The 26,719-nt window shown below is 31.9% G+C and overlaps 4 protein-coding genes across 7 annotated transcripts; 2 read left to right on the top strand and 2 right to left on the bottom strand.

Annotated features, from left to right (window-relative positions):
• Positions 1–6,269: 6,269 nt before the first annotated feature.
• On the top strand, positions 6,270–10,631 carry LOC107429990 (transcription factor TRY). The gene is made up of 3 exons (XM_016040774.4): positions 6,270–6,841; positions 7,127–7,214; positions 10,305–10,631. Exons 1-3 carry the CDS (start codon positions 6,817–6,819, stop codon positions 10,426–10,428), a joined length of 237 nt encoding a protein of 78 aa, XP_015896260.1. The 5' UTR covers positions 6,270–6,816; the 3' UTR covers positions 10,429–10,631.
• A 3,304-nt stretch (positions 10,632–13,935) lies between these two features.
• On the top strand, positions 13,936–16,012 carry LOC107430000 (probable WRKY transcription factor 53). Its single transcript, XM_016040779.4, has 3 exons — positions 13,936–14,647; positions 14,757–14,885; positions 15,239–16,012. The coding sequence occupies exons 1-3, from the start codon at positions 14,295–14,297 to the stop codon at positions 15,867–15,869; spliced, it is 1,113 nt and encodes a 370-aa protein (XP_015896265.2). The 5' UTR covers positions 13,936–14,294; the 3' UTR covers positions 15,870–16,012.
• Positions 16,013–16,039: 27 nt separating this feature from the next.
• On the bottom strand, positions 16,040–17,724 carry LOC132799103 (uncharacterized). Of its 4 annotated transcripts, none has more exons than XM_016040781.4 (4): positions 17,227–17,724; positions 16,767–16,784; positions 16,474–16,666; positions 16,040–16,379 (listed from the first exon to the last, which is right to left on the bottom strand). In XM_016040781.4, exons 1-3 carry the CDS (start codon positions 17,576–17,578, stop codon positions 16,488–16,490), a joined length of 549 nt encoding a protein of 182 aa, XP_015896267.1. In that variant the 5' UTR covers positions 17,579–17,724; the 3' UTR covers positions 16,040–16,379; positions 16,474–16,487. The 4 variants fall into 4 exon arrangements, with proteins under 4 accessions (XP_015896267.1, XP_024934916.1, XP_024934915.1 ...); XM_025079148.3 differs by having other exon boundaries at positions 16,040–16,306; XM_025079147.3 differs by having other exon boundaries at positions 16,492–16,666.
• A 186-nt stretch (positions 17,725–17,910) lies between these two features.
• LOC107430001 (NADPH HC-toxin reductase 1) lies at positions 17,911–20,440 on the bottom strand. The gene is given in 6 exon segments (XM_060817945.1): positions 17,911–18,667; positions 18,948–19,222; positions 19,225–19,345; positions 19,863–19,975; positions 20,065–20,234; positions 20,317–20,440. Coding segments are annotated over 6 exon segments (939 nt in total). The 3' UTR covers positions 17,911–18,531.
• Between the last annotated feature and the right edge of the window lie 6,279 nt (positions 20,441–26,719).

The following is a 26,719-nucleotide window of genomic DNA, read 5'->3' as shown; positions in this document are numbered from 1 at the left end:
CTTCCTTTGTACTCTTTGATTCACATGATTGATACAGTTCATTTAGTTGCTATTTAGTTAACCACCAACTTTTCTTGCAGAATTGATCATATAGATGTGGCATTTTCACGGCCAGAATTGATCATATCTGCCATGCGCAGATGAACGTGGAGTGATCTTAAATGCTCTTGGAAAAGGGAGCCCTAAAGATCCAAGTGTGAATCTGAATGATATTGGACGTCATGAAGCTTGTCATAATTTCATTGGAAATGATCTCAAATTTCTGGTTAGTTTGTACACTTAGACTGTCTCTAATCAAAATATATGAACATGAAATTAAGGTGTTAATTTGGTTTAATATGACAGATGAAAGAGGCTCTAATGGCTGCTCAGGATGAAGCAATAGCCAACATCAGTAGCTCAGATACATCTCAGTGGACCATCAAAGCGTGAAGCACTTTGAGCAAATTATCACTAAGATCTCTCCATCTGTATCATTCGGTTCTCTCAGTTTTCCTTTTCGTTTTCCTTTAACAACTATTATCAGTAACTTAAATAAATATTGTTTTTTTTTTTTTTTTTTTTACTATGGCTCATCCCATTTGGTACTGAGCAGGATAGACAGCACCATTGGACGTTAGCAAAAATGTTCAAAGTGTGCAACCTTAAAGGATATACTAGGGATTGGGAGCTTGAATCAACCTTAGACCAAACAAGCTTATTCTTGCACATATTATAGATAGTGCATTCAATTATTTTACATTTTGAGGGATAAAATCCCTCAAGGAAACTAACCAAGTCAGAACATTGGCTTTTTATTTAAGTTTTATATTTTTATATCATATAGTATAAGCATCTTGATTATGCTGATCATAATAATGTGTTCCCATATTTCAGAAGCACTCTTGCCTCTTCAATTTATTTCTGCAAACAAAGAACACACGCATACAAAACTTTAGTTGGAAAGATTTTAGATTACAATGAAAAACGCAAGAAATAATTAGTCTAAACAACAAGCATGCATGATGCTTGAGAGAAATTAGTGAAGGTATATGTGTTTGAGATGGTTATTTATATATGTATACATATATATACAGAAAAACAACTTGCCTTCTTTGAAGTCCTTGTTTTGTGGCTGCCTTCGTTGTCGCTCTCACTGTCACTGCTGCTGCTGTCATTACCAGAGAGTCCATCCTTGATCCTCTGAAATAGGTTTCTCTCTTTCTTCTTGGTCTTGCCATGGCCAGCGGAGCCAGTGCTTTCATGGTGTTTGTGGGTGGACTGGGTCTGCTTGCTGTCATGACTATTACCTTTGAACAAGTTGGTCAAACAATGGTTGGTGTGGTGGCATGGTTCATCGGCTGGCTTGTGGGATTGGATTGAGGCCATTTTCAAACAAAGGCAGAGGCTAGTTTTCTTATACTATCTTCTCTTCTGTGTTTTCTGCTGGTGCATATCAGAACGAGATATGAAGCTCTTATATAGTCATTGAAGCAAAAAGTGGGATTCCTTCACTTTTTATTTATTTAGCCCTTTGAATCTGCTTTTGCAATGACATTATGGCCTGAGAAAACAGCCCTGATTCCCTAACCAGAAAGAGACAAAAAGAGGGCATGCCCTTTCTCTATCCAAAATCAACCCACTGAATAAGTTCCCTGATTGTTTACAATCGTTGATGACCATGTCATTGTGGTACTATACGACTATACCCCCTAGTATACGTACTCTACCTTATCTTAATATTCTCCCACTCAAACAAAATTTTTCTTGGCAATTTGAAAACGTAGACTGGGTATCAAAATGTGTCTCATTTGGAGAATCCACGCTAAATGGATATATGGTAGCCAGCTAATTATAGTCCGTTTGATTTGCGATGGTAGCCAGCTAATTAAAGTACGTTTGATACGCATAATTAATATTTCACAAACATTTGGTGTAGAAACATATTATATTATAATTTTTATACAAAAAATTAATTTTGACAAAATAAAATTGATTTTTATAAATTTTCTTAAATAAGTATACTATTAAAAATATACAAAAGAAATTTGTATTTTATCATTATTCACCTAATTTTTTTAAAAAAATAGTTACATTTTTCAAAATAGATTAACTTGATTTTTGTATTTTAATGGATTTTTTTAACTAATTACATTACTAATAATATACTAAGTTGACTTATTTTATTGTCATTCATGGTAGCATTTACATTATCTAAAGTTAAATAATATTAATTATAAAAATAATTATTAGAAAGTTTATCATTGAAAAAATAAAAATTAAATAATATTTGAATAAATTTATTATTTGCATCAATTGAACTAATAAAGGGAAAACCCATCCCGGCGGTCAGTGCGCCGCAAATAGTGTTAAAAGGGGTGGGTCCGGTATTATTTAAGATGCATCGGTTTGAGTATTTTAAATTGCCAAATATCATTCACAATAATTCAACCAAAAAAGAAAACAAATATATATATATATATATATAATGTGCAGGTTAATAGTACAAATCACCAAACATCCTCGTATAGTGTCTTCTAGGGGATAAAAAGGAACTTTATTTTGGTGACGCTATCTTTTCCTCTGAAAAAATTTCTTTTGTTTGGTAACTTTTCAATCTGTCCTTAATTGATTTTTTTATTTATTTTTTTGATAAAGGTCCTTAATTGATTGTTGGTCTTACAACTTATCACGCAACTCTACGATATGAGAGAGGTGGATTTGGATAATTCTGATAGCTGGACTTTATTCTATCAGAGTTTTGCTTAAAGTTCCTGCTCCATAGCCTGCCAAAAGGACTTTTAAGATGATTATTTTTCATTTTTTCAAAACCATTGAAGGGTTGGTCCATACACCTTTCACCTTCAATATTTTAACATGCTTATTATCAAGCTGAAGACTTAACACTCCAAAACAAAAACAAAAAAACAAAAAAAAGAGCAATAGTTACGAATTTTCAGTTCTCACTAAAAATATTAGTCAGTTCTGTTACAAATTATAATTTATATTAGCTCTATAATATATGGAAAATTAGTCAGTTCTGTTAGTGAGGGGAATAGTTAATAACGACCCTCCTGATTGTGTTTGGATATATAATGATTTGGTTTGAAGTTTCTTCTTGTTTTAATGTGTATGTTTTTTTATTGGGAATGCGTATAAGGTATATTTTTGTCATATGGCTGAGAATGACCCATCGGAGAAAATGATATGGAAATATATTACATAAATCCACAAATTAAATATCATATATATATATCTATATACATACATACTGACATTCACTTACCGTTGCCCACCTAGTCTCCAAAATTGATTCTCAAACCAAACAGTCTACAGCCCACAATGATTTTCTTTCCTCTCTCTCTCTCTCTCTCTCTCTCTCTCTCTCTCTCTCTCTATATATATATATATATATAACCAGGACGAATATTGCACAGTCACGGATATGGTACTATGAAAAAACCAATTAATTTCAACCCCCAATAGTAAATTAACTAGATTATTGTGTTTTATCAGATAATGCTTCTAATTATGAATAGACGATAAATTAAAAGAAAAACAAAAACAAAACAACATGCATTTAACAAGGGCTCCCTAATAAGACAGAACTTAGCGTGAAACAGCACAGAAAGTTTTTGTCCAAGTTGGCTGCGAATTAAGTATATGTATTATATTGATTATGTGTGTTATTAGTCAGAACCAATAATGTGGTAGCTAGTTTAATGGACCACGTTTCTTAGTATTAAGATTAGGATCCCATTTCATATAATTGATGAAAGTAAAACTTTAATTTGTAAAATTTTATATAATAGATTTTTTTTAAAAAAAAATTATTAAAAAGCTAATAAATGTTTTGTTACAAATAAAAAAACTGTATTAAATATTTATTAAGCTGTATTAAATGCTCATATTAAGCGTTCATTTAATAGAATTTTTTTTTTGCTTATAAACTCTACTAGATGGCCAAAAACTCTTTTATCAAAAAATAAAGATATTTGGTAAAAATCAATAAGTATTTATTGATAAAAAAAATTTTTAACTGTTTTATAGAAATCTAAATTTTTAGTTTCTCTAAAAAAAGCTTTTTTTTTTTAATTTATATAGAAATTTAATGAACATTTAATATAATTTTTTTATTTATAACCAAACACTTATTAGCTTTTTAATAAAAAAATTTTTTCAAAAAAATCTCTTATATAAAATTCTATTTTCATCAGTTATTTCAAATGGACATATAAAGTAAAAAAAAAACTTTGCCAAACGAAGACGTTCACCAATCCTACTTAATTAAAGTGATACTGTTTTTACTCTAGAAAATCAAAGCATGTGATATATATATATATATATTTTTTTTTTTTTATCTGACCCCTATGCTCTCCCCACCCCAGCGACTGTATCTCTGGCGCAAGTAATGACTCTCGACCACCAGGCCAGGCCACTTCGTCTAATAGATATTCAGTTAAACTATAGTAGTTATATATATATATATATATATGATTGATCGCTCAGTAAAAATAAAAAATAAAAAAATAATTAATATATGTATACCTTTTTGCATCAACATGAAAACTTATTAACTTTATAAGAGAACTTGAGAGATAATTATATATAAGTTATCTCAATCTTAGATCTATTTAATATAATTTCTAAAAGCGTAAAAACAGTTTTTAAAATTTAAAAATTGTTCCTAAAGTGTTTGATAAATGTCACAGAATAATTTTCACTTTCAAAAACACTTATAACGAAAATAATGGATGATAATTTTTTCACAAAGCATTTTTAAAAAAGCTGAAACAAAAACAAAAACTATATTAAACAATACCTTAATAAAAGTGGTAATTAATGTTAGATTTATTAAGAAGTAAAGCATGCTTTTAGGAAAGAAATTATTGGAAATCTTTCAAGAAGAGTACTTTATGTTTCTGATTTTTTTATTTATTTATTTTGAAGTACATTAACATTCTTTTTAATTTAGAATATTCTTTTTTAAAAATAAAAAATACCCCTATATTCTTGATCTACGAAATGAAAATTGTTTTGCTTTCAAGATTAGTTATTTAAAATATAGTAAATTATGGTAAATAAATTCACCGGCTATGAAAACTACTGCCACAAGCAAAAAGATTGTTCCTGGACCATGCTAAGTAATGAATTCATTAAAATTTATGCATCATATACAGTAGATGAATCTTTTTTAGTAATATCACCTTTTTAGGTCCCCTTTGTATTTGGTGCCCCTGTTGTATTTCGTTTTGTCCTTTGGATTACACACTCTACCTAGTGATAGTGTAGCCTAATCCATAATAAAACAATACCTCACATGGATCATTTTTAACCTGGAAATTTAATCTTTTTTATACTAAATGCATGCACTACTACTAGTAAATATTTATTAGAACACATCATTTCATGTCCACACAATTTTATCCTGTCCATGCAATCACTATCTCTTCACAAGTATCATAATTTCATCCTGTCCATGCAATCACTATCTCTTCATACGTGCCATCTGATGTCTTCATAGCCAGGTGGACATGAGAATGACCTCACACAACGTTTTTACTCTTTTTTCTTTCTTTTTTTTGGTAATAAAGGTTTTTACTTCTTTTTATTTTTTAAATAAAAGAAAGGTTTACATCTTGCTTATGCGACAAATATGAAAGTCCTTATTCTTATCCAAATATATATATATATATATATATATGAAAGTACGTATTCCAATTGAATTTTGGTTTTGGCCGCATTTATATTTTTTAGTGCCAATGGCCAAGTATTCAAACTAATATGAATTGAATAAAATATATACATTCATACAGAAATTACCTATTGGACAACAATTTATGTAGAATTTTACATCCCACACATTATATCCTAAATATGTATAAATATGTGGATTTAAAATCCCCAACTTTTGAAAGAGATAATATAATTTAATACCACAAATTATATTTGTATATACACATATGATTTTAATATATATTAAAATTTTCGTTCAACAAATACCGATAACAACCTTTAACACTTACCAAATTAATAAACTTTCAATATAAGATAAAGATTATTTTTCTAACATTTTCAAACCCTCTCTTTATATATATAATTAGTTTTGATATGATTAAGAATTATAAAGAATCTGTGTAAAGAGATAATTATTTATACTGATCAGATCTACATAATTTAACTGTTAATGAACGATTGTCCATCTTTATAAGTCCCTGCAGTTTTCTACCATATTAAATCCGATAATATAATATATATATATATATATATATAAATATATATATGTATGTATGTGTGTGTGTGTGTGTGCGTGTGTGAAAGAGAGGGAGTCAAATGATAACTACAAGTCAACAAAGATTTTACATCATCTGTTCGGTTGCACCAGACATTCCATTGAGCCAGCTTCGTCTCTGGGAAAATTTAACCACCAAAAAAAAATCTTCAAACTCAATTAATATATGTTCGGGCGATCTCCATGCAAACCCTCTACATAGTCTCCTCTATTTTGTCGTTTCATGATGGTTATGATTTGGTTTGGTTTTCTTCAACAGGTGGTACCAGTACTGCCTCTGCAATTTCTTCGAGTTTTATTTCTCCTCCTAATCTTTTAGTCCTCCTTTCTTGGACTTCATTGGTTTCCTAAAGGGTCACTGGCTTTGCGATTTCTCCGAATTTTCTTCCACTGATATTTTTTCTTCTTCTTCTTCTTCTTGGAGTTCATTGGAATTAGACTGCTTTTGATCTCTCCCTTCCCTTCTGTTCTCTCTTTCTCTTTCTGACTGCAAGCAAAAGCTTCCAATTAAGGATAAACATTAGGTGGGAAAAAAAAAAAAGACCATGACAAAAAGCTGCAAGTCGGAAGGTCTTATCGTATTTCCCTTCACTTCTCAATTTTTTTTCAATCTTAATTTTTCATGATGTGTCTGTTTTTTATCTTACTGTTGTTTGGATGTCAAGAAAATATTGGTCCTGATGACCAAAAAGAAAAAAGAAAAAGAAAAAGAAAAAGTGGATGTAATTTTTTTCCACGATCCATTTATGAAAGACTTTTTCAAAGTAGTAATATAGATATATATATATATATATATATAATGTATATATGTTTGTAACCCTGTTTTTATTTATTTATTTATTTTCATGAGTACAGAAGTGAGCAGCATCGAGTGGGAGCTCATAAAGATGACTGAACAAGAAGAAGATCTCATCAACAGGATGTACAGGCTTGTGGGAGACAGGTATGTTTAAACATTTTTTACAATTAAATTAATTAACCCGATAATCACCATTCAATTTCCTTTTTTTTCTGGCTTCAATTTAATTAAATACTTCTTATAATTAGCTGCATATGTAAATTTGTCCCAAATCTATAATCAGATTATTATGATAATGATTATATAAATTTCAAACCCTATATATATATAAATGCCAGAAAGCTGGATCAGCGACATAACCATGATATATGTATATGTGAAAGAGGGAAAAAAATAAATAAATAAATAAAATTGAATTATTGCACACAAAATGTTAAAAGAATAAGCAAAAACTAGTTAGGCTATGTCAAGATGAAAATTTTAAGGCATGCAATCAAGTAATATAATACTCCTATATTTCCTGCTCTGCATAAACAGTGGTTAAATCGGCAACATAATCGTGATATATATATTATATATATATATATATGTGTGTGTGTGTGTGTAAGAGAATTAGAAGGAAACAATTTGCTCATAAAATGTTAAAATAAGCAAAAAAAACTAACTAGGCTATTACTTGACGTAAATTAAATTCAGAGCACGCATTCTAGTAGTATGGTACTACCAGTTTTCCTTCTCCAAACCTATCTTGGTAAAATTAATTGTAAAAGTTAAATTGCCCCATGTATTCAAGAGACAATTTCTAAATGTTGTAATGGGTATTTGCCAAAATCCTAGTCACCATAATAAGAATATATATATATATATATATATATAAGCTACCTTTCTTTTTTCGGTGGTTGTTCATTAATTGATTTGCCAGCGTTCGACTTTTGGGCATTGTCAATGTTTCTTTTTTTCGCAACGGGTACTGTCATAGTTTAATGAGTTATTTATTTATTTATAGCGGTCCACCTCAGCTCATTTATCGAGGCATTTTTAGTAGCAACATGCATAATTAAAAGAGGAGTCAATTTTCTATCAAAACATGGTGATAAATGTTTTATTAAAATCTTTATTATTAATTTTTAAATTGTTTTAAAAATTAAAATTTATATGACTTCATTATAATATTTAAATTTTAAGAAATCAACATAAATATGGTTATAAATAATATAAATCTTAAATTTATTTTTAAATCTCATAAATTTTTAAATAATCTAATAACTAATAATAAAAATTGAAAAATCCATCTAACATTCTAATGTAAAAATTATTAATTAAGAGAGATTGCATCGAAGCTATACTACTTTGATTCATTTAACGCATTACACAAGAGATAAGTTTAAAAATATATATATTTTTTGATCAAAAAATATAATGGTTTTATATATTTATGTTAATATTAATATGCATCGAACGTGCATATAATATACGTATCCACCTCTGTCCTTTTACTATTTGCTGTCAAATTTTGCACATGTAATACACATGGAAATAATTTATTTAGGATCTTGATTTTGATATGTATTATACGCGCGTGTTACGTACGTGTATATATAAGGGGAGTGTAAGATATGAGACCATTTTAATAATCAGGAAGATTTGACAAAAACATGATCGTCCAAAAATGTACACATATTCTGTCTTGATTACCTATGTATGCATATATATATATATATATATATATATCTATAGATTATGTGGCCATGTACATTGGTGAAATCAAATCTTTTTGTGGCTAATTAATTTTATCAGTTTTGAAAATTAATGGTGGGGATTTCAATTTTGAATGTTTGAGTGGAAATAATGATTTTGCGAGTACTAGACTGAGATAGATTTTATCTTTTTATTAATATAGCATCTTGAACCAAGAATTATACTAGAAAGTAATGGTGGAGTAAAACATGATTGAATAATAAAATATATTCTATGATTGAATGATAAAATATAATTTTTAAAGCGATGTTAATATAAATGGTCACATTAAACTAATAAATATATATTTTTTTTAAGTGGAATGAATTTGAAATAGGATTTATTAGCTACTATTTTGAATAAACTGAAATGAACTTCATTTTCTTAAAACTTCTATGCAAAATTACGAAGGTAACTATATAAAGAGAATAAATAAATAAATAAATAAATAAATAAATAAAAGAAAGAAGAAGAAGAAGAAGAAAAAGACAACTTCTATTCAAAATGAAAATAGAAATTTTAACCACATACACACCAATAAGAATATAAATTTTAAGTTGAATAATGTTATAAATTTTTTTACATAGTTTTAATAGAAAAAGTAGCTACTAGCTACATAAAAGGAAAAAATTAACTTTTTTAAAAAATATAAAGAATATAAGAGTTCATGTAATTTAAAATCAAAAATTGAAAGGGAACATTATTTTATAGAGAGATTATTTTGAGAGAAGGCAGTAATTATTATTCTAAAGAAAATACTTTTTAAAACAATAAAACATATAACATATATTTTTTAAAAAAAAAATAGGGGGTTTCCCCCCTAATTTGGTGCTCCAAGTGTTAAATATAATATAATATTATTGCTCAACCATCGTATAAATAAACAAATACTTATGTTTGATAGAAGCAAATAAAACTTGCTTAAGGATTCATAAACATTTTAGAAAAAAATTGGGATTAGCATATATATAAATATATAATATATAGGTCCATTAGAGTGGACATGCATGCCCATCTTAAGTGAGTATGCAAGTTCTATTATCCATTATAGGAATATGAGTGTGGAAATACGCTATAATAAAATTTTATAGTTCTTTTATGGTGTAGAATTAACTTAAAGGATATATAAACCAAATGTTTCATTACCAAAATACATTGGTGATAGGTGCATAATATATGAATATTCACACTCTATAATGATTATTTTTATTATTTATTAAATATAGAATGTTTTAGGCTCAAGATATTTTGGACAAATAACAGACACATTTTGGCCCTTGAACGAGTGCATTAAGGATGGGTAAAACATCGAGAAATTATTAGCAGTCGTACTCATAATTTATAAACAGCTGGAGGTTTTCATTCAATTACCAAGATGGTATTTGTCAAAACATTTTTTGAAGTGATCATACATATACGGCCATGAAGACCGTTAACACATGTTTCATGAAACGAGAGCATGGATGATATTCAATTAATGGTTTGAAGATTGAGCAGGTGGGATTTGATAGCGGGTCGCATCCCAGGTCGTACGGCTGAAGAAATTGAGAGGTTCTGGCTAATGAGAAATGCTGAAGCCTTTGCCGATAAAAGGGGCCACATTAATCCGCCCAACGATTAATGTTTATTTCCACTTCTTAATGTGATCTTCCACAGATTTGACTAATTTTTCCTCATTCGCTGCATCAATTATCTTAATTTGGTGGTCTCTAGCAAATTTTTAGACTGTCCTCTTTTGGAATTTTCATTTATTTTCTGATTATTGTAATATTTAATGTTGAATTAGAACATCTTCCATGTGATAATTGATTATGTCTTTCTACACCCTATGCAACTTTTTTTTTTTTTAATTTCTTTATTTTTGCTAATCATCAAGTCAGCAAATTTTTTATTTTTGTTCATATATCTATATGTACACACACACACACACATATTCATGTTCTAATTAATAAATTCACAAATAATATGCATATCTGTTGATATCCTAATTAGTAGATTCATAAATAAATATGTACATATTTTTTTAAAAAAAGAATTTGCTTCTTGTATTGATTTTAAAAAATTATGTATTTTAAAAAAAACAATTTTGGTTATTTTTTTCTCTTTTACAAGAACATAAAAGAATGTATATAAAAATACTTTTTTTTGTTTTTTTGAATATTTATTATTTTTTAATATATTAAACTTTTATTATCTTACTGATAGTTATATTTTTATCATAAATATTAAAAATAACTCATTTTAATTATATACATATTATACTCATATTTTTTGTCCCATATTTTTTAATTTATAATTTATTATAAACGTATACATCGGATTTTTTATCCATAATTTTTTAATAAATAGAATGATTATATATATTCATATCGTTTATGCATTTTTGTCATCTCATATTTAAGAAATTATGGTTGATATTCCATAACAAGATAGAGAATATATAGAAAGGACCGATGCTATTTTTTTGCTAAAACTATAGGAGGGATTTTTTTTTTTTTTGGGATAAACATAGAAGGGATATTTTGAATGATAGTTAATATATATATATATATATATAAAGACTTATGGATAAATAAAGTGGTAAGAAATAACATTCATAATCATTAAGTTTGTATTACCTATAGTACTTGAGAGCTGTAGATGACCGCCCGTCTTTATGAATCTTTCAATATATCAAATCCACATATATATATATATATATATATATATTACCATCTCAATCTTAAGTACACAGGAAATTAATTAATTTTTAATTACTTTGATTGGGTTAATTATTGTCAGCTTAATGCGCCATGTTTCTGCCTTCCTTAAATGCACATATAGCATATCGTTCTTTTATATATATATTTATATATATATATATATATAAATGTTATCATTACAATAGATACGAATATATGTATAAAAGAAAGAATATCTCAAATATAAAATTTATAAAAAAAAAAATATCTCTCAAATATAAAATTTATAAATATAGATGTGAAACTCATACAACAACCTCATTTAACATATATATTTACTCTCAGTTGCCGGGAAGCTAACAAATTGCATTAAAGATTTAGACAACTTTAGTCTACATCATAGTTTGAGCATATTTACTATCTGTAGGTCCGACATTTCCACCTTTAAATAGCCACAAAATTGACCTTTTTCATTTTTATTTTTTTTTCCTCATTAGCGTATTTTTGATAAATGGAGCTGAAGCCCCACTGAAAACTAAAGACAAAATCAAATATAATATACTGAGATTGAAAAAATTAGAGATATTGTATTTAAAAATACCCATTCTAATATATTAGTTCTTTTAACAAAGAGACAAGATAGTGATGTGTTCATTACCAGGACGATACTAAGAAATTTCGAACATCATCCTTTCAAGACCTCTGATTATTCCAATCACTTTTTACTATTATAAAAAAAAAAAAAAAACAAAAGTAATATCGGATTAACATAAACTATAAATTAATACAAAATTTGATGATATTAGAATAAAATAATATCTAATCCTTTACCTTTCAGGAAATGGAGTCCGATATCATCCATTAACTTGTTCCAATCAAAATAAATGGGTCTAATAGATCCAATTAGTCACTCTAAATGGACCTCATCAAATTAAGTTCAATTCATTTTGGATAGCTAAGTGCTCTAATTCATTTTGGACAGCTAAGTGCTCTAAAAAAGAAAAAATCTATGAAATTTAATCCGAAACTGCTAATTTGATAGAAAGATTGTTTGGTATACATTGATTGCTTTTGTTATTAACCAAGAGACACGCATGAAAAGAACTATACTTGACCAAATTCTTACCACATTAAATATTATTTTTGGTCTCTTAGCTTAAAATAATAATAATAATAATATTATTATTTTGGCCCAAGTGGTTGAAATTTACAATTCAAGGGAATCTGTTGGATATAGAGCGGACCATAGTCACTCGTGTGGTCAATAGCCCATGCATGCTACACATAATCTAGAATGCATTATAGCTCACCTTCTAAGAAAATTATGACAATAGGGTACGATAGTGGTGGCTACTAGTTCAACACATTATACACTCAATACTCACAAGCAACTTAGGAATTTAGAAATTTCTTCTTGTTGCTTTTTTATGATTTTCAAATGAAATATTGAATTCAAAATTATTACCTGGAAAAACAGTAGTCTTTAATAGGAGTTTAGAAATTAAAAACAATAATTTAAAGTTTTTTTTTTTTTCTTTTTTGTCAGATCTTATTTCCCAAACATTTATACGTTACAAGGGTTGACACTGTAATGTAAAATTCAAACATATTTTAAAATATTCATGTATATATTAAATATAATTACTATGATGATTTTTGGATATAAAATAGGTATTTTCTGAGATATTATAGTCTTCAAATATGACTTTTTCAATTTTTGGATTCTTTTTGTTTCAAAAAGACCATTTCCAACCAATAATATGGTCATGAGAGAAAAGGGTCCGCGGCAAATTTTCACTTTTTGCTAAGTTCTTCCTTTTTTACTCTTAAAACCGCGGATAAAGAAGCAATTGTTCCTGCAATTCCTAGTTTCTTTTTGCATATGGAAGCATATAAAATAAAACTTGGTTTGTGGGTGATTTTTGAAAATAAGTAATTGTGCAGGAAAATGTAAGTCTCACTGTGCCCATCTGTGTGGTGCTAGTCAACACACTTTCCATCTAACTTCTTTTTTCTATTGCTTGAATGATTGCAAACAATTTATCAATTGCACCAACGCGGAAATTATCTTTGAAATTTCTTGGTATAATATTTTAATTTTTTTTTTTTTTTTCCTTCTCTCTCGCTTTTTCTCTTTATCTCTGACTTTCAACAACCAAATCACAGTCATACAATAATATGCCAAGTTGGACATATCAGAGAAAGATACACACCCTTTTACAAGTAATACATATTCCAAGTAAGAATTGGTCAGCATAGAACCCACCACACTCACACTCATCACTCTCTCTCTCTCTCTCTCTTTCTCTCGCATTCTCAATGACCAAAGACCAGTCAGAGCTGAAAAACTCGGTTTCTCAGTCAAACTTCAAATTTCCAAACCTCTAATTTTGGTCTTCTTCAACACTTTGAAACTCCACCACTTTAAATACGCCCTTTTCTCTTTCACTTTGTAATATGCAGACACCACCCTTTACTCTCTCTGCTCCTTCAAACTCAAAAATCTTCTATTCCTCTGTTCTGCTTCTCATTTTTTACTCTTCCGATAACACAATAATTCACACTATTTCACTTACTTCCATGTTTTTTCCTTCTAAATATTCTTCAAAATTTTTTGGGTCTTACAGATTCCTACACCTGAACCTTTTGCTTCTTCACAGCCATAGATCTCCAATTTGAAATGACCTTTTGCTCTGCTTGCTGCTTATATTAGTCCCTTTTGACAAGGCCCAATTTACAGAACTACAAAGAGCAAGGAAAAAAAAAATAAAAAGAAAAATAGAAAGGAAAAAAGAGAAAAACAACAATGGAGAGTAATAGCTGCAGGTGGGAGCAGAAGACATTGATGAATGAGCTAATGGAAGGGATGGAATTAGCTAAACAGCTGAGGCTAAATCTAGGTGCGAAATCTTCAGCAGAGACCAGAGAGTTTTTACTTCAGAAGATATTGTCTTCATATGAGAAATCTCTGATGATTCTGAAATGGAGTGGACCAATGGTACAGCCTCAGACTCAGACTCAGACTCAGATTCAGGGAGTGACTGTCACTGTTAGTGTTCCTCCTGAGTCTCCAATCTCAGTGGATGAAAGTCCACGTGGAGATGAATTTGACAGAGGTACGATTATTAAAGAGGACCTCAGAGACTGCTCCAAGAAGAGGTGAATTTTCTGCCATTCTATTTAACTCTTTGAAAGTCAATGAATCTTGTTACTTGAGAGCCTAATACTTTTTCTTTTCTTTCAAATGTTTGATAATTTTGGGTTTCAGAAAGGTATTGCCTAGATGGACTGACCACGTGAGAATTAACTCTGAGAATGGTTTGGAAGGTCCTCATGATGACGGCTATAGCTGGAGAAAATATGGGCAAAAGGACATCCTCGGAGCCAAATATCCTAGGTAAACGAAGTTTTCTACTTTATTCACTTGCCCATTTAATCATTATCCCATTTTACCAAAAAAAGAGTAAAATAAGACATTATCTTATGCACAAAAACCCACAAAAAGAAATTTGTTTTTTTTTTACCCAATGGTGCGAAGTCTACATGGCATGATCCATTGGGACTGACAACAAATTCACTGAAGCCAGCAAATGAGAGCATGCCATGTGGAAGCCCAAATTGTGCTGAATAGCAATTGTTTTCAGGTTTTGTCTGTCATGAACCAAAGTCAAATTTAAAATGAAAGACACCAAGAATATCATTTTTCATTTTTCTTTGTGGAATTCTAATATCAGATTATTATATATGCAGAAGCTATTACAGATGCACTTTCAGAAACACTCAAAGTTGTTGGGCTACAAAGCAAGTGCAAAGATCAGATGATGATCCATCTGTGTTTGAGATCACATACAGGGGAAAACATACATGCTCACAAGGCAGCAACCCTGTTCAACCACCAGCATCACCAGAAAAGCAAGAAAGGAAACTACATAACCAGAACCCTGTTCCTCAACAACAACAACAATATGGTGAGCAATTTAGTCTGCAGTCCCCAAGTAATTCGAGGGTCAACAATGAGGACTTGGAACGCAGAGAGGTTGTTGCACCTCCATTCTCCTTTCCTTCTGGTTCATGTGGATACATGATGGGTGAAGATAACTTTTCAGCTTTGGTTCTTGACAATGAAACTTTCTTGGGGAGTTTCTCTCAATCATTTTTATCGCCGGCAACGCCAGAACCGAATTACTACATGGCTTCGCCGAGCCGGATGAACAACCTTGCAGGGATTCATAACGGGCAGCGTTCGGAATCTGATCTTCCTGAGATAATCTCGGCCAACACTTCAGCCAGCAACTCTCCTATCCCAGACATGGATTTCTCACTTGAACGTGTGGAAATCGATACAAATTTCCCATTTGACACAGCGGGATTTTTCCCTTAATTCCACTTGAAGATTGTAAAATCAGAATAAGTAAGCATTTCAAGTTGCAAATCACCAGAATAGCTAGCAGGACTTGTTAAAAGTAGTTTGTTATATAAGAGAGGAAGAATGATTTCTAGAATACATAAGAGCTTTTTTCCTAATATGACTAGACATAAAACTAGTAATGATGGCATTAACAAGTTCTTCAAATTGCACATTTGATTGGTGCAATACAAGGCAGAAACTTTCTCCCCAACATAGAACAAGGTTGGAAAAGTAAACCACACATGAAAAAAATTAAAAGAAAAAAAAAAAAAAGAGCAATCTCTTAATCCAATTTACAACAACATAAACCAATAAACGACAATATACATGATCCTATAAAGTTCATGCCCTCGTAAAAAATCCCGAATATAAGCCAATATTTGAATCACTTGACAAAGGAACAAGGAAACCTGCAACATTCCATCCGGTAAAGTTGTAAAGAAGACTGGAGGAATATTGGGCGTTTAAACCATTCTATGTAAGCTGGAGAAAACAAGTTTAAAAAAAACAGAATGAAAGCAGGACATGTAGTTAAAATGCACAAAAATTAAGGAGAACGTAAATCAGATAGTTGTACCTAAATGGGAATATTTACTTCTCCTCTTCCAACTTTGAAACAGGAGTTGATTCTGTTTGTTTTCCATCTTCATATTTCCTAAGAGCTTCTCTCAATCCCAACACAATAAATATATTGGTGAGAGTGAGAAGAGACTCAGCACCACCATGTAACCAGTCCACATTAGACAAGGAAGTGCCATAATGCACTTTTGCTGTTTTCAACAGAGAGAATAACATAGTCAAGCTATGTACAATAAACCAGATATATATACGAGCTTAAAATAATCAACTCTTTCAAAAGTTAAATCTTACCATAAATGCCAGCAGGGACTGTTCAATAGACACAAGGGCATCAAAAGACCAAAATGAAGGATGTCAGTAAAGATGAAACAAAGCTAACAACTAATAACAAATGGAAGAACTTTTTGTTTTGACAAGGAGAAATTCAGTCGGGAAATGAAGATGGGAAACAATTAATATGAGGAAAAAAAAAAAGTGAAAGAACAAAACTACACCATCCACAAACCAAAGGTGCAAGGGCAAGTTGCAGATTGTAAAAAGTCTACAATCTTAGGACATACATAGGACCTAAAGCAATACTAAAAACAATCATAAACTGAATTTGCAATCTCACACACTCTCTCTCTCTCTCTCTCTATATATATATATATATATATATGATTTTCAAACTCCAATCAGAACACCCACCCAGCCAAGAAGAAAAAAGAAAGGAAATATTAAAAATCTAAAGAGAAGGCTGAGAGGAACTTACTAGTAGCCCCCACAAAGGCAAGGAGGAAGTAGAAGCCAAAAAGAGTAAGATTTGGGGCAGTCTTAGATTTAGTGATGAAGTACAAGAAACCAAGATAGGGAAACAAAGAAGCTGCAAAAAGCTGTGAAGCTATACTCTCTGAATCAATGTTGGGTGCCCATGGATCAACTGGCAGAAATACTCCACACACAATTCCTCCACCCCTTATCTTCTTCCCAAGCCTTCTTACTCTGCAACACTTGAATTCTCTGTCTCTTCCAAATAATGGGTTGAAAGAAGTGCAACCCAGAAATGTTGAAGGGACAAGGATTGAGGGTGCCCTACAGAGAAATTGAATACTGGAAATTTTCATTTTGGGAAACAAGTTCCTATTTTTCCACTATTTTTTAGCTGAGCAGTGGCTCTGAGAAACGGTATCTGGGAATTAATCTAATGCACTGTGCGATGAAACAGAGCCAAGTTTAAAAGTCGTTTGGGAGATGCACGTGGTTGGGGACGATGGGCCTCTGCAATTTTGTGTTATCATCAAAAGTGAAATATGGGAAGGTGATCAGGATCGCATAATTTGTATACTTTTTTGCGTGATAACCTGAATTGGGCTGATGGGGCTCCTGGTCCATAAATTTCATGGTCTATCACTCTTATCGGTATATCACTTGGGTTGGGCCTGTCCGTTATTTTCTTGGCAACCAAACAAACAGTGGACTTTACCTTCATTGGGTTGTTAGTGGAAACTTTTGATCATTATTAAAAAAAAAAAGAAAAAAAGAAAAGAAAAATGGAAGCTTTTGAATCCGAAACTTACCCTTAAACAACAAATTGTGAGTGGTGCTGATATTTTTCCTTACCTATCCTTTCAAGTTTCAACCTTCTTACATAATTTTTTATTTAACACTTTGTTATTAAATTTTTATTTTATTTTATTTTTTACATAAAATCTATATATTTTTTTATGGTCAACAGCTGCGGAAGTTCTGTGTCACATTTTATTACATGTTTCATCTTTGTGTTACTATAATTTATCTCTCTTTTTGGTTGACAGAAAATAAAGTAGGTTGTATTTGGATTGAATAAGAAAAGATATTAAAAAGCACTAAAAAGTAACATGGTGTGAAATTTACCCAAAAAAAACGTAATATGGTGTGGATCAATACTTAGGGCATATTCACATGGTCTAAAGCAGAGAAGATTAAAGAGATTTGAAGTGGAACATGTGAACCGGTAGGAAAAAAATTAAAATAGGGACACGTAAGGAAAAAGAGAAAAAGACAAGTATCCCACATAACTAATCTTTGGATTCACTTATTAGACAGCTCCAATTCGCTTTCCATACTTTATACTGTCATCTAATATCTTCTTCATACCATATTTTTACTCAAAACCCATCTTGATCAGCTTCGTGAAATCGTGTACGCTTCCTTTCTCTGGTTCTTCTATGAATCTAAAATTAATGGCAAATATGGTAATTATATGGAATTTATAACTAAACAGATTAAGCTCTTATTAAAAACATATAAAAAGTTTCAAAAAAACTAAAGAATACCATAGATGATCATTAAGGAGATTGATGCATATATAGCGAGTTATTTGCAAAAAAAAACATCAGTCCCACACTATAAGGGTTATGCCATTAGTTTATTGTCGACAAAAAATTGGTGGCACACCTTTATAGTGTAGGATTGGCATGCACAGTAGGAAAAAGCTATATGTAGTGTTCTTACTCTTTTGCAATCTTGTATTCCGGGTAGTTTTCTTAGAAGTAGAGAGCAATTTCTTTGAGAGCGGGATTGACCACTGAACAGAAGAATCTACCTCTCAATGAAGGTTGTTTCGTGCAGAAGATATGTGCTTCACAAACATCTTCAATGTGTACAAGAGGAATTGAACCTGTATTTTCTTGCACAGTTTTCAATGGATTGTAACCAGTTAAATTCCCGGTAAGCTGTGCCAATAGTGATCCGACAGTTGCATTAAGATAGGGAGGAAGAGGCTGATCTGCCCCACTACACCACATGGAATGGTTATCACTTCTAGTATACCATTTTCAATTTCATTGTAGCTCAATACTTCTTTCTCTGCCAATGTCTTTGATCTTTTATATGCCTTCAAAAAACCCAAAGAAAAAACCAAAAACAAAATCGTGTTTTCATATATATATATATATATATATATATATATTTTGATAACTACCTTTTCATAGTTTTGACCATACAATATATTTTCATTGGGATTAATCCTAAGCTATAATTTTCTTGTTCGATTACTTCAATGATACGTCTCAATAAATGAATTTAACAAAACTAAGCATACACACTTAAATAAGTTTATTTAGAATTACTTTGTATGCTGTTTTGGTTTTTTTGTTTTTTTTTTTTTTTCATTATTCAGAACGTATGACTACTTTTGTCAATTCCATTCAACAAAACTACATAAAAAATAGTATTCAGAAAATAGTTTATATGTGTAAAACTAAATGGTAAATTCACCCTTAAGTGAGAAATTTGAATTAAAAAAAAAAAGGAAGAAAACAGCATACCAACATAAAATCACTGGCATAAGTAAATGAAACATTAAGAGGTGTCCAACAGGATTCATCAACACAAGACTTGATTCCGGCACCATCTTCCCCCAGTTACGAAGTGGACATGCAGCTCGCGGTGTAGGTGAGCCGCTTGACGGTCTGTGATCGAATGCAAGAATTAGCAATGCATCTAACCCCAGCTACAGCAGCTTCAGCAGTGTCCTTGTACTGTAGTTTTAAGCCCTTTGAAAAGTGTTAATAATCATGATCACAAAATTAATTTGACGAGTTAAATTGATGATTAAGATGGGACTGACCAGAGAGGTTTGAGAGTTGTGCAGCATAGGAGTGGCCACATGGAAAACAAACTCACACCCTTTAATTGCATGCTCAAAGTCAATGGGATTGTATATATCAGCTTGGAATAGCACCAGACTGGTCTCTGCGTGAGGAAGAGACTTTAAAACTCCCACTTTTGATGCATCCTCTAAAAACCATAAGATCACATTGATAAGAGCCTAAAGAGGGTCACCCATATAAACAAAAAGAACAGAGACAGAAACAGAGACCCAAATTCCTGAGAGTTGCATGGACATTATAACCCTTTTCAGGTAGCCTTTTCACTATCCAAGAACCAATATACCCAGAACCCCCTGTAACACAAACTCTACACTTTTGCTTCTGCTTCTCCATTCTTTGTTTATTATTTTTCTTAGTAGCAATGTATATGAATATATATTATATGCACACACAAACATTATCTGTGTTTTCTTAGGACAAAAATCACACAACAGAGTTGTTGACCTTTGAGGAACGCTAATTGGTTGTCTATGTTCCACGTGTATAGTAACAGACAGGTGGCGTTCTCTGATTTTAAACAAATAGTAAAATGCTTTTGTAGAAAATATAAAACAATTATTACCTTTATTAGGAAATAGAAAATTTGTAAGCTAGCAAAGGAATGAAATTGAAATGAAAGCTGACTCTAAAATGATTGGATTCAAGTGTGATTTATATAATGTTTGCGGCTTTATAGTTTTCCAAATAGTTACATAAGAGAGAGAGAGAGAGAGAGAGAGAGAGAGAGAGAGAGATTGCACAAACCGGAAAGCGATTGTTTTCCTAGCCGCCCCTGTTCAACAACGCTACATTGATTAATTTCAGTTGAATCATGAATGTGATTGATCGTCAAAACGTATGTGATTGTTCCCAAAAAAAAAAAAAAACATTAAAGATATGATCCATTTCTTTCTGCTACAACTTGAAAAGCTCATATTTACCTTTTTTTTTTTTTTTTAAGAATATATTAGAGTTTATATTGGTATTTTTTATGTTTTTTTGGGATAAGTTTATATTGGTGTTCAACCCAAAAATAAAATAAAATAAAGTGACCCGATTGCCTGATGGAAGACTGGCTATCAATATTGATACAGCAAAGAAAGCAGTGAAGTGTGCTGGTGTAGCGGCTAAGATAGGACAGCGGTTGGGTAAGGTGATATTTGTAAAAGTAGTGTTTGGATATAAAGAAAATGAAAGAAAATAAAGGAAAATACAAGAACAAGAGAGAAAATGAAGAGAGAAACATGAACTGGCTTTTCTAGAATATTCAGTAAACTGTTTCCGTTAAAAATTTTATTACATGTGAGTGCTATTTATATTAATACAGAATCAAACTAACACCTCAGTTGCTGACCTGGACTAAAAACAAAACAAAAACAAACTAACTAGTAATGCCACGTCATTTTTCACAAACATTCCACCTCAAACTCTTATTTTGTGAAACTGTGTTTGAGCAAAATATGAGTTTGAAATTAACATGTCACTAGAGACATTCAGCTTGAGCAAACTAGACCAACAGAGAACTTCTTGAGAGTAGAGCACCAGCAGCCAGAAAAATCAGAAGTAGAACTCCTTGAGAGTAGAGCACCAGCAGCCAGAAAACCAGAAGTAGATATATGATATAACCAAAGAATGACTTAATATATAACTGGTCTGCAGCAAAAGAAGTCAGGAAAATAGCAGAACACTTCTTTGAGCATAAACATCTGAAAAATTCTCTTTGAGCATTCAACTAAAAATATGAACTAAATTCCCTCTTGAACACTCAACTTAAGCAACATTGGCAACCCCTAATTTGTTTTTCAAATAGAGAAATCTAGAGGTTCCCAAAGCTTTGGTAAACACATAAGCTATTTGCTCCTTAGTTGGCACATCCCTGACTTCAACAGTTTTATCCATTACTTTGTCTCTTACAAAGTGCATATCGATTTCAATGTGCTTTGTTTTCTGATGCAGTACGGCGTTCTCAGCCAAAGCTGCTGCACTAAGGCTATCTGTCCAAATCACTAGCTTAGGTAACTCTAGTTGAAGTTCTTTGACCAAATTCTGTAACCAACACAATTTTCAGAAGTGATGTGAGCTAAAGCCCTGTATTCAGCCTCAGTGCTCGAACGAGCCACAACAGGTTGCTTTTTAGACCTCCATGAGATGAGGTTTGAACCAACAAAAATGCCATATCCACTTGTTGACCTTCTGTCATTTCTATCACTTGCAAAATCTGAGTCTGAAAAACCATGAATAGCAAATTTCATTGCTGATTTTATGAGCAAGCCATGAGATGCAGTCCTTTTCAAGTACCTTAATAAACGTTTACAAGCTTCCCAATGTAATAGTGTTGGTGCTTATACAAACTGACTCAATTTATTTACAGCAAAACAAATGTCTGGTCTAGTAATTGTAAGGTATTGTAGAGCTCCAATAGTGCTTCTATACATGTCAGGATTATGCATAATATCATCTTCAATTAATAACAGAGGTTTACTCAAGACCATAGGTGATGGTAATGCTCTAGCTCCACCCATTTTAGTTTTCCTAAGCAAATCACTTATATACTTTGTTTGTGTCAACATCATGCTTTTTTCACTTCTTTTTACTTCTATACCAAGAAACAAGCTTAAGGCACCCAAGTCTTTCAAAGAAAAATGAGAATGTAAATCAGTAATCAATTGTTTGATTACATCCCTATTTGAGCCAGTCATAATAATATCATCTACATAAACCAAAACTAGGATATATGCAGATTGTCTCTTCAAAACAAAGAGAGAAGAATCTGATACAAAGTTAGTAAATCCTTTACTCAGTAGGGCCCCTTTTAGTTTATCATACCAAGTTTGTGGAGCTTGTTTAAGGCCATATAAGGCTTTATGAAGCTTACAAACATGTGTTGGCAAGCCTCTATCTTCAAATCCTTGAGGTTATGAGAGATAAACAGTTTCTTGTAAGTCTCTATTAAGAAAAGCATTATTGAAATTTAATTGTCTTACCTCCCATCCTTGTGAAATTGCAAGACTGAGAACTGATCTAATTGTTGTTGGCTTGATAACTGGACTGAAATTTTCATTGAAGTCAAAGCCTGGTTGTTGGTGAAAACCTTTTGCAACAAGTCTTGCTTTATACCTTTGAACAGTTCCATCAGCATTCCTCTTTACTCGAAAGACCCATTTATGACCAACCAGATTTATTCCAGGACAATAAGGAACCAAAGACCAAGTGTGGTTTTTAACTAGAGCTTCAAACTCTTGGTCCATAGTAGCAGCTTTCCACTTTGGGTTAGCTAATGCTTATTGAGCTGTAGCAAGTTCTGTGTCTTCCAAAGTAGCTATATGATGGTTAGTGAAGAACACCTTATGCTTGAAAATGCCATTCTTAGACCTAGTTTGCATAGGATGACTTGAAGCAGGCGTTGAGTTGACAGTTCTATTTCCAATTGATATGTCTGATGTAACAGACCGATATTGTCTGCTTTAGGCCCCACCTGTACGGTTTTAAAAGGCCTCTCAAGGGAAATGTATCCATACCCTCTTATAAGGCATACTTCGTTCCCCTTTTCAACCGATATAGGACCTCACAATCCATCTCCTTTGGGGCTCATTGTCCTCGCTAGCACACCGATCCGGATCTGGCTCTGATACCAACTGTAACAGCTCAGTCCATCCGTATGAGATATTATCCGTTTTGGGCTCCGCCCGCATGGTTTTAAAAGACCTCCCAAGGGAAAGGTATCCATACCCTCTTATAAGTTATGCTTCGTCCTCCTTTCCAATCGATGTGGGACCTCACATCTGAAGTCATTGCAGGCATAACAATTTCAAGATTTGTATCTGAAGGATTAATTGTACTTGATTTAGTGGAGAAGTTTGTTGGTTGAATAGGCAGATTATCTCCAATAGTAACTTTATTGGTTGAATAGGCAGATTATCTCCAATAGTAATTTGATTTTCTCGATTTGTAGTATCCACATAATCAGATACATTGAAATGTTGACCAGAATCTGTTGACAATATATTTGGAACAGTATTAGGAGATTGAGACACGAGTAACATCAAGAGAGCAGTAGAAAAATTTTGATTCTGTACTTCAGTTGATCTTTTAAGAGTACTTTGCAAAAAATCAGTAGAAAAAGGAAAGTCTTTTTCATTGAAATTGACACTTCGAGCAATGTAAATTTTCTCAGCTAAATTCATGCACTTGTATCCCTTATGATTTGCACTATATCCAACAAAAACACATTTTTCAATATGAAACTGAAACTTATGTGATTGAAAAGGCCTTAGAAAGGGATAACAAGCACTCCCAAAGACCTTTAGAAAATCATAATCAGGAACCCTTTTAAACAGCAACTGATAAGGACTTCTGTAATCAAGAACTAATGTTGGTAGTCTATTGATTACATAGATAGCTAAAGTAAAGGGTTCCCACCAATAGAATAAAGGCATATGATCCTGTGTAAGAAAATACAGCCCTACTTTAACAATGTGCCTGTGTTTTCTCTCAGCTTGTCCATTTTGTTGATGCATGTAAGGACAGGAGTATGTGAAATTAATACCACATTCTTTCAAATAACAAAGAGAGTTTCGATACTTTCCTCCCTAGTCTGACTGCATTCTCTTTATCTTTGTGTTAAACATCCTTTGAACCATTGCATGAAATTGCTTGCAAATAGGTAAAGTCTCAGATTTTACTGTCATTGGATAGATCTAAGTATATCCAAAAAAGTAATCAATGAAGTGAATATAGTATCTATATCATTCTTTTGAAATGGTTGCAGCGGGCCCTCATATATCAGTATGTATCAATTCAAGAGGAGCTTAAGCTTTAGAATCAGATATTGGAAAATGACACAGATGAGCCTTTCCAAATTGACAAGCTTCACAAAAAGTAGAATTTTTATTTATAGATAAATATGGCTTGTACAAAGATAAAACTTTATTTACAACAGCCATTGAAGCATGCCCTAAACGTTGATGTAGTATATCAAGATCAATACTCTTCTTAGTTGAACCAGACAAAACACTCTTTGAAGAAACTAACACATCTGAAACCTTGTTATCATTTGACCTTATACAAACACCAGTAGTACAATTTTCAGAATCCAGAAATGAATTACACTCTTTTTACATGGAAGAAATGGTTCCAGATAGCACACACATTACTTGATTCCTTACTAGGCTTGTATTAACATTGTTGTAGACAACTTGCTGAGATCCCAAGCACTTTCTAACACCTTGCTATGCTTGTTTATAAGGTATCTGTAGCTTGTAAGGTCCGTCTTCAAGCATTCCTTGAAGAACCACTAGTCAAGCAATTGTTGGCATCAAATTCAATCACAACATTGTTGTCACACACCAGTTTTGATATACTCAATAAGTTCTTTGCAATAGAGGGCACAACAAGAACATTCTTCAACAACAAAATATAACTAGGACAAGTTAATGAGGATATTAGTGTATTACCTACACTTGCAATGTCAAGACTTTGACCATTGCCAACAAGAAGCTTATTTTTACCATTATATTCAAACTGTTGCAGCAGACTATCACCATCAGCAACAACATGGTTTGTTGCACCACTATCCAAGTACCAGTTTGGATTTCCCATCATGACTGGTGTGGTAGCTATATTAGCTGATGCTTGTCCTGAAAATCCATTGGCACCTAGCTGCATTCTTGTATCCTTGTAATTTCGATGAACATTAACCTGATTACTTTCATGGTTATATCCTTTATTGCCCATACCTTGATAAGGAATGATTGAAGTAGAACCAACAGCATTTAAAGGCATTCCTCCACCAAAATAGCCATAATTTGGTTGAGTTACAGCAGGTTGAGTTATATAACCAATATTCATACCAGTAAACGATGTCGAAATGAGACCACTAGGAATGCTGGAATTGAGCAATGTAGGATTGTGCAATTGGGAAAACTGAGCATTCAAACCTTGTGAGTTTTGCAGATAGTTATTTCCATGAAACCCTTGAAAAATTGAATTTCTAGAATTGGAATCCCTATAGTAACAGACACTTGCCAAATGAGCAACAATCCCACAAATCTGACATTGAGGCTTCCAATTCCTAGTACCTCTTCCTCTGCCTCTATTTCTTCCATAATAACCTGTACCACATTGATCACAATATCCTCCTCTCTCAGAAAAACCAACTTTGCCATAACCAAAATCTTTAGTGTTAGAAGTGTTTGAATAGGCACCATTGTTGTTAACAGAATTCATACCAGGAGTAGATAAGGGTAGAGTATTATTATGATTCAAAGCCAATTGATGATCAAAAGCAGATACTATATTTACAAAATGAAACATAGCCATAGTATTTTGCTTCTCAAGAGTAGTCTCATAATGAGATAGATAATTCTTTACCTCTTGGAGACTTGGCAAAGGTGGTCTGCTTATGAAATTGACTCACACTGTGTCATACTCTGGTCCTAAACCAGTTAAGATGCACATCACAAGCTCCTTCTCAGAAACAGAAAAACCACCGACACACATACGGTCAGCAATTTTCTTCATCTTTTTTACAGTAACCAAGAATCTTCATTGAGCCTTTCTTTATTGTTTGTAATTCGTTCCTAAGTTGAAGCATCAGTACTTCAGATTGACAGGAATACATCCCTTCTATTGCTC

This window comes from Ziziphus jujuba, chromosome 6, assembly GCF_031755915.1.
Source record: "Ziziphus jujuba cultivar Dongzao chromosome 6, ASM3175591v1".
Classification (NCBI taxonomy): Eukaryota; Viridiplantae; Streptophyta; class Magnoliopsida; order Rosales; family Rhamnaceae; genus Ziziphus; species Ziziphus jujuba.
The sequence above is the reverse complement of the archived record's forward strand: the minus strand, read 5'-3'. Positions and strand labels throughout refer to the sequence as shown.

Bases quoted from the DNA above. Each gene is read 5' to 3' on its own strand.
- LOC107429990 (XM_016040774.4), top strand. From the start codon at position 6,817: ATGACAAAAAGCTGCAAGTCGGAAG. The intron at 6,842-7,126 runs GTCTTATCGTAT...TCATGAGTACAG, and splicing joins AAAAAGCTGCAAGTCGGAAG to AAGTGAGCAGCATCGAGTGG. The intron at 7,215-10,304 runs GTATGTTTAAAC...AAGATTGAGCAG, and splicing joins TACAGGCTTGTGGGAGACAG to GTGGGATTTGATAGCGGGTC.
- LOC107430000 (XM_016040779.4), top strand. From the start codon at position 14,295: ATGGAGAGTAATAGCTGCAGGTGGGAGCAGAAGACATTGATGAATGAG. The intron at 14,648-14,756 runs GTGAATTTTCTG...TTTGGGTTTCAG, and splicing joins AGAGACTGCTCCAAGAAGAG to AAAGGTATTGCCTAGATGGA. The intron at 14,886-15,238 runs GTAAACGAAGTT...TTATATATGCAG, and splicing joins CTCGGAGCCAAATATCCTAG to AAGCTATTACAGATGCACTT.
- LOC132799103 (XM_025079147.3), bottom strand. From the start codon at position 17,578: ATGAAAATTTCCAGTATTCAATTTCTCTGTAGGGCACCCTCAATCCTT.